This window comes from Sinocyclocheilus grahami, unplaced genomic scaffold (assembly GCF_001515645.1).
Source record: "Sinocyclocheilus grahami isolate Dianchi unplaced genomic scaffold, SAMN03320097.WGS_v1.1 scaffold1641.1, whole genome shotgun sequence".
In the NCBI taxonomy this organism is placed as follows: domain Eukaryota; kingdom Metazoa; phylum Chordata; class Actinopteri; order Cypriniformes; family Cyprinidae; genus Sinocyclocheilus; species Sinocyclocheilus grahami.
Window position 1 is genome coordinate 62626 of NW_015506820.1, and position 7521 is coordinate 70146.

Genomic DNA, 7521 nt, shown 5'->3' on the forward strand with positions numbered 1-7521 from the left:
CCAACTTGCCTCAACACACCTGACTGGAAGTTTCTATGCCTAGTAAGAGCTTGATTAGCTGGTTCAAATGTGTTTAATTAGGGTTGGAGCTAAACTCTGCAGGACACCGGCCCTCCAGGACCGAGTTTGGACAGCCCTGGTCTAAAGCATATGCACAGTTCCATTGAATGATAAATGTGTTTTAAGAATGTCATTGAACCAAATGTACGAAGGAAACTGTTAAAATAACCATAGCATTAACAACAACCTTGAAATAAGAGCGCAAAGTTTTTCTGATAATCAGATGCATGAAAGTAGCGTTCGTTGCTATAGCAAACAGACTTCTGGCTTTTCAGAATCATCATTCGCCGATGGAGAGGAAAAGTTAAATACTATAGCATTTTATTTTATGAAAATGAGATCAAGAAGATTTCGCACTGAAAGAGAAGTGATCTCGTGCTCATAGATGTGCCAGGCTATATCTGCAGCTAATCTGAATAAAAAGCAGAATTAACTGATGAAACGTTAAGACAATAAACACAATAAATAAATACTATTTATGAATGATGCAGTGCTAATTGACATGATTTATTACAGTACAGAAACTATAAAGTATATTTTCTACCTTATTCTGTGCAGAAAATTGATTGTTTGTAGTATATCAAACAATCATAAAATTGCCATTAGGAAAAAAATATAGATTACAAATGATTGATTATTGTCCAGCTGTATATTTTATTTCTTAAAGCAAATTCAAAGTAAGAGATTACAAATGTAAGTGACAAATTATTGTATTTGACATTTGTCACTTCTGAAATGATGGCTACGCCCCTGGTGTGACAAAATGTTAGCCTAAACATAATACTTTTAAAATATTGCCTTACATAAATTTCTACATATGCCATGGCATCATTAAACTAGCATCTAACAATGGACAGAAGGATTTTTAGTTTTTTTTGTAACCTATGGTTCTCTAACCATAAAGGCCACTGTGTAATTTGCCCTCTTAAATAATCCTGTGAATGCACTTAAAGGAATGCAGAATCGAATCGTTAATCGAATCAAATTTAATTGTGAATCGAAACGAGTTGATTCGTTCTGAATTTGCAAAAATAGTTCTTGAATCGAATTGAAAACCTGTGAATCGAATCGATTCGCTGTCTACCCAAAGATTCACAGCCTAGCTGTGACAGATCGCTGTAGCGCCTCAGTTCAAGCGGTACATGAACAGATCATCTCTTCCTCTTTACTAGTTAGCATGAAATAAACATGAATGAACCATCAGAAGGTATCTTGTTTCAACGGTGAAAAGACATCAATACACAATTTTTCAAGTTTGTCCACCGATGTTAATCTACTCTCCTGTCTGGTTTGTTTGTCGGACAAAAATGACGGATTCTGCATTATAATTGGTCAGATTGCCTGTTAATCAAACTCCCTGCAAAGGCTCAATTGAGCAGCCAAAATTGGACAAAGTTCAGAAATAACTGGGACTAAAGAAATGCCTGCAATAAATGCCATGTGCTGCACTTTTCACATGTCTCTTTAAATAGATTTTTAATGATATAAGGTCATTTGGAGCGACCACTCATCATGTGGTGGGACCAAAAATAGCCATAACTGTATTCAATTTAAAATACAATATCTAATTTCTGTGGTTGAAACATGAATCACTGCTACAGTATGCTTAAGTTAATGTTTTTTTTATTTATTTTTTTATTTTATCAGTTATGCAATTTACAGGAAAAATAAGTAACTACATTTAAGAAGGCAACTCTGAAATTATAGAACAAAAACATGAGATCATTATTTACAAAAGCTCAAGAAATGCAAATACTTTCTTTCTAAACACTTTAATAACTGAGAACATCTAAAAAATGTTAAGCATGTTAAGGAAATGAATTAATTTTAAAATAAATCATGGTCGCACCACATGACATTTTTTAAAGGCCAATTCATCTAGATGAAAAGCATGTTGTTCACTAATTTAATTTCTCTGCATGGTTTATATCTTTATTATTAAAGGGTCTTTGAATGACAGACATATTACAAGTGGGAGTGAACTGTATGCCATATTTACACCAAGGGAAAATTTAACAGAGTTACCACCGGCACAAAGACAGGCCAACATCGGAAATGAAGGACCAAGTGTCATCCGCTGTCACATAGCGTTACAGGTACTTCTACTGATGCATGATCACCTTAATCAAAAATAGAAAATCTATTGATTCACCTAAACAAACCCATACATTTCACAATCAGAATGTAATGTTGTCAGTGTCAAGTGTAGAAAAGAACAAGGATGGTTGTTACACTTTTTGTTTTTGCTTTTTCCATAAACAGTGTAATACATAAAATGTAAACAGAAGAATCTACCTATTACATTGCATTTAGCATGATACCGAATCAAATTCTAACCCAAAAGTAAAATCCTTTATATTTGTTCAAATATATTTACCACTTCTCCAATCACCTTATGAGGATGGTGCTCATCCATGAAAGTCATTTCATCCTTGTGACTCATTTTCAAATGAGTTAAACTTACTCATCCTGTGTTACAACCATCCGAAATCTTCTCTATATATGTGACCCTGGACCACAAAACCAATCATAAGTCACACAGGGATACTGTATTTGGAGCAATAGCCAACAATACATTGTATGGGTCAAAATGATCGATTTTTCTTTTATGCCAGAAATCATTAGGATATTAAGTAAAGATCATGTTCCATGAAGATATTTTGTAAATTTCCTGCCATAAATATATCAAAACTTTTTTTTTTGATTAGTAATATGCGTTGCTAAGAACTTAATTTGGACGACTTTAAAGGCGTTTTTCTCAATATTTAGATTTTTTTTGCACCCTCAGATTCCAGATTTTCAAATAGTTGTACATCGGCCAAATATTGTCCTATCCCAGGGGTAGGCAAGTTCGGTCCTAGAGAGCCGCAGTCCTGCAGAGTTCAGCTCCAACCCTAATCAAACACACCTGAACAAGCTAATCAATGTCTTCAGGATTACTAAGGCTATAAGCAGGTGAGTTTTGTTTTCAGGGTTGGAGCTGAACTCTGCAGAACTGCGACTCTCTAGGACCGAACTTGCCTACCCCTGTCCTATCCTAACAAACCATAATTCAATGGAAAGCTTATTTATTCAGCTTTCAGATGATGTATAAATCTCAATGTCAAAAAATGGGCCCTTATGGCTGGTTTTGTGGTCCAGGGTCACATATCAGTCATCTTGCATCAGTCATCTTGTTTTTCTTGTATTTGTTCAATAGGGAGACTTTGAAATCAAAGTCAACCTCGAAAGTGATACACTGAGAGATGTGACACTACGGCTTTCTCTCGAAAGTAGTATACCAGCACCAGTTCTTCACATCAGGTCACTGATGATCATATCATTGAGATTACATAATTATATATTTGTGTTTCATGCTGATTTACTATATTGTTTAAAATATCAAAAATCTTTCAGTATTGTGTTTTCCAAGATTAAATTAGTCTTGTATTGGTTTTTTTTTTTTTCCCCACAGAGGTGAAGAGTATAATCATGTTGACAAACTAAGTGAGCTTGGAATCACAGATGATTCAGTTCTACAGTTCTCTCTGTCATCGTTTGATAATGAGAAACCAAGTCCAAGTCTTTTGTTCCAAAAAGATGTCAGACCCTCAGTGAAGCAAACAGAGAAAGGCCTAAGTGTTTTTCTGTCAACGCTCTATGCCATTGTATGTTTAAAAAAAACTATAATTTCTATTTTGTCAAGGTTTGATGCTTGCTGATCTAGAACCTGGGTCACCTAGAATGGGTGAATCCAAGTTGCAGACCAATCACAAATGCAGCTTATTCCACAAAGGTCTATACAAAAAGTGCTAAAATCACAAGATAGTTCAAAAGTACAGTCCAACAGAAAAAAAATCAGTTCAGATCTAATTGATCACACCACACACTCACCCCATGTTGGTATATGTGGTTCAAGGACTCTCCATAGGTGTAATGGTTTTTATACTGTACAAACTGTATTTTCTATCCCCTTACCCTACCCATTAAAGAAGACTTTCTGCATTTTTAGATGTATATTGTGCTGCAGTTTAGCTCAAACTTGAAAAATAGTTTTTGCTCATTCGAAAGGCTGTTTTATTTATTTTAGTTATTGGGTGATTTTTGATGTTGTTCGAGACATTCCCCCGATAAGATGCTCATCTGTGTCAATGGACACATCAGTACTCAAACCATGAGAATAGTGGAGCCAACTGATCCACAACTCATGTAATTACCAGTAACTGTTTCTTGACAGCAGGTTTGAGATCAGCAGCTGCAAACGTCAGATAAAACGTACTGCTTTATTTTTCAGTGCAACTATTGGTAAGATTTTCTGTATTTTGTCCTATTCTTTAGAAACGTAAACACTGTGGAGACGAATTTAAGAAAGTGGTTGCATACATTAGGAGACTGAGTGGATGCAATGCTTTGGCTCAAAGTTTATTCCAAATGATCTGTGGGAACTTGCATGTAACAAGAAACCAAAAGGTAGGTTATTGTATAATATAAAGTGTGCAAATTATTCACAGAATGGAGTTTTACATACTGATATAAAGTGAATTATCATTGCGATATTATCTATTAAATATTTAAGTCCAATCATACAACTTAAAATAAATCCTTTATATTTTCATTTCAGATTGCTGTTGTTGAGGGTCTTTACTTTCTTTTCCGAGAGTTGTTACCAGGTCTTAATGAAAGATCAGGTCCAAAGGTCATTGAAGATGGTGATGTTTTTGAATATGCAAATATTTGCTGGGCTTACTTGATTGCTCAAGGACAGGTATGTTTGCAGTTTTTTTTTTCTTGATACAGCACTTCATAAATCAGTTTAGAAGCTATTCAGGAACAATTTTTCATTCTAGTAGCATGGAGTACAAGTACTGCAGCCTGTTTCCCAATAACCAGACTGTAATGTGCATCTTAAATGACCACATGTACTTAATACATTTCACAATTTTGGATAACATTTGTTATGAATATTAAATAAAGCAAAAAGATAAGTTCTTTACCAGACTTAACATTTTTTAAAAGAAAAGTAAATACAATTCATATTTATTAATATTGTACAAAATAGATGATTAAAACTAGATTTGCAGTGATGGTAGGAGTCACTAAAAATTTGCTGATTGAAAAACATTTTTTTTCTCAATTCAGAATGAAAGTACTGATCTGGAGACCTATGCTACAATTTCCTTGAAAGCTTATCCTACAGGCCAGCGGCTGTCTGAGCCAGTCAGAGTACCAGGAACACCAGAAGTATTTGACAGGTCATACATACTGGAAAAAATCACAGGTAAAAGCTGCAACTGAGATGTTTGTTATACCATCATCTTAATTTATCACCACATCCATAATGAGGTTTTATTTTAGATGGTGTAAAAATTCCAAACTGTGATGAGGTGAATCTACTGGAGTCATCGATTCAAAGAGCTACAGATATCGAGAAAATTTCGCTTAGTCTTCCGGCATCATTTGATAGGTTTCCATTGTGGATCTTTTATAACAGCACCCCACAAGGTTGCAAGTATGTCATGTTTAGGAGTCTTAAAACTATAATTTGATAAATATAATATTTTAATAATAATATCATTGGATATGTAAAACAATATTACATTTTTATGCAAAATGCCTTTTTAAAGCTTTCAGATTGAACAGAAGAAAACATTTTCAGACATGTTTGAGGATGTCAAACGGTACAGTCACTTGATTGTCACACCACCACTGCAACTGGCAAATATGGGAACTGAGGGTCCTCTGCTGGTGTATCTCAGTGAAGGTCCAATTTCTATACCGTTTGAATGCTAATAGCTAGACTGTTTAATCAATTGATTATACTGTAAATATTAGGGCTGCCCCCTAATAGTCGACTAACTGTTATTCGACCAGAAGAGGCTCGGGCGACCAAAAATGTGCTGGTCGCTTAGTCACAGAAATTAAAAAAAAAAAAAAAAAAATCCACAGGCAAAGTCACGCAGTCCGTGACGAACAGATCGTTAACGACTAGTCTATGTGGTAATGCAGGACATCCAAACGCTCACCTATCATTCATCAAATATGGCTTATCATCTGAAATCAACTTTATAGCAACTTTACATGGCCGATCTCAATCTAATGTTAACCTAGAGCAGTGGTTTTCAAACCTCTCCATGAAGTACCCCCAGCACTGCACATTTTGTATGTCTCCCTGTATCTGACACACCCACTTCAGGTCATGCAGTCTCCACTAATGAGCTGACGAGTTGAATCAGGTGTGATAGATGAGGGAAACATACAAAATGTGCAGGAGTGGGGGTATTCCAGGACCGGTTTGAGAACCACTGACCTAGAGAAATGTGTGCTGATCAAGTGTCTGTGTGGAGTGTGAAAGCTGAACAGTAGTGCGCTCACTGCAAGACAGGTGGAGGCGCCGGTGTGGTCACTCTTAAAATACTCCCTCATTTTTGGTCATAAAGATAAGAGTAATATATCTTTTGTTTATTTGTGCGCAAAACTCTGTGTATATCTTTGCCTTACAGACATTAAAATTATATATAGAGAGTGAAATGTCTACTTTCAAATGAACCAATTCAAATGGAAAACAAATATTCTCCGATTATGTAATCCATATGAAACCTGCATACAGGCGCATCACTGCGGAGATGACGAGTCAGAAGCCGAAAACAAAGACGGCACTAGTTAATCAAATTATTAAAATGTTAATGCAGTCTCTTTACTGTTTTTCCCTGACACATTCATAATCATTACTTCTGCGGTGCGCTGTGGCTAGCTTTATGCCTGTGCTTGAGCGCTTATTAGGCTATGTAGGCAATTAAAGGCTCATTTATAATGATTTAAATGGTTTATTAATAAACGTGCAATTAGTCGACTAATGCTTAAAATGAACGACTACTAGTCAACCAAAAATCTTTAGTCGAGGGCAGCCCTAGTAAATATACAAGATAAACAACATAAATAGGAGATTTGCATTTAAGTTTCGGTTGCCTGAGTGTTAAAAACCTAATAAGATTTTTTCCCCTGTTTATATTTAGCAAAATGTATCAGTGTTGTCATATATTCTGATCTAACATTGTTTATCTATATAGATAATCTAGGTGTTTACTTGAACAAAGTCAAGGGAGACCCGTTTAAGATTTGGGTTTACGACTGTCTGTCTGGAAGAGAGACCACACAAAATGTGAATGATCTGGCTAAAATGTAAGTATATCTTTTCCCCATAAATAACAGGGGCTATGTAATTATAGTACTTTGATAAATGTCAAATCACCAGAGTAAACATTTAAGTTTTCCTATTCAGTTTAAACATTTATAAATAGGGTATTTTACTGCCAATTTTGCCAATAGTGTTCTACAATTCTACAAATAATAGCCAGATTTGGATTTTAAAAAAGCAGATTTAAACATCTAACAATAAAAACATCAAAAACCTTTTACCCTTTTACATCAACTTAAAGGTTTGTTTATTTTGTGTGTGTGTGTGTGTGTATGTGTGTATATATA

At 35.0% G+C, this 7521-nt stretch overlaps 1 protein-coding gene across 1 annotated transcript; it reads left to right on the forward strand.

Annotated features, from left to right (window-relative positions):
• Positions 1-2008: 2008 nt before the first annotated feature.
• On the forward strand, positions 2009-7222 carry LOC107571718 (uncharacterized). The gene is made up of 9 exons (XM_016258054.1): positions 2009-2156; positions 3260-3363; positions 3515-3707; positions 4378-4509; positions 4661-4804; positions 5179-5317; positions 5395-5548; positions 5664-5800; positions 7107-7222. The coding sequence occupies exons 4-9, from the start codon at positions 4471-4473 to the stop codon at positions 7220-7222; spliced, it is 729 nt and encodes a 242-aa protein (XP_016113540.1). The 5' UTR covers positions 2009-2156; positions 3260-3363; positions 3515-3707; positions 4378-4470.
• Positions 7223-7521: the final 299 nt, after the last annotated feature.

Bases quoted from the DNA above. Each gene is read 5' to 3' on its own strand.
- LOC107571718 (XM_016258054.1), top strand. From the start codon at position 4,471: ATGATCTGTGGGAACTTGCATGTAACAAGAAACCAAAAG. The intron at 4,805-5,178 runs GTATGTTTGCAG...TTCTCAATTCAG, and splicing joins ACTTGATTGCTCAAGGACAG to AATGAAAGTACTGATCTGGA. The intron at 5,549-5,663 runs GTATGTCATGTT...GCCTTTTTAAAG, and splicing joins AGCACCCCACAAGGTTGCAA to CTTTCAGATTGAACAGAAGA.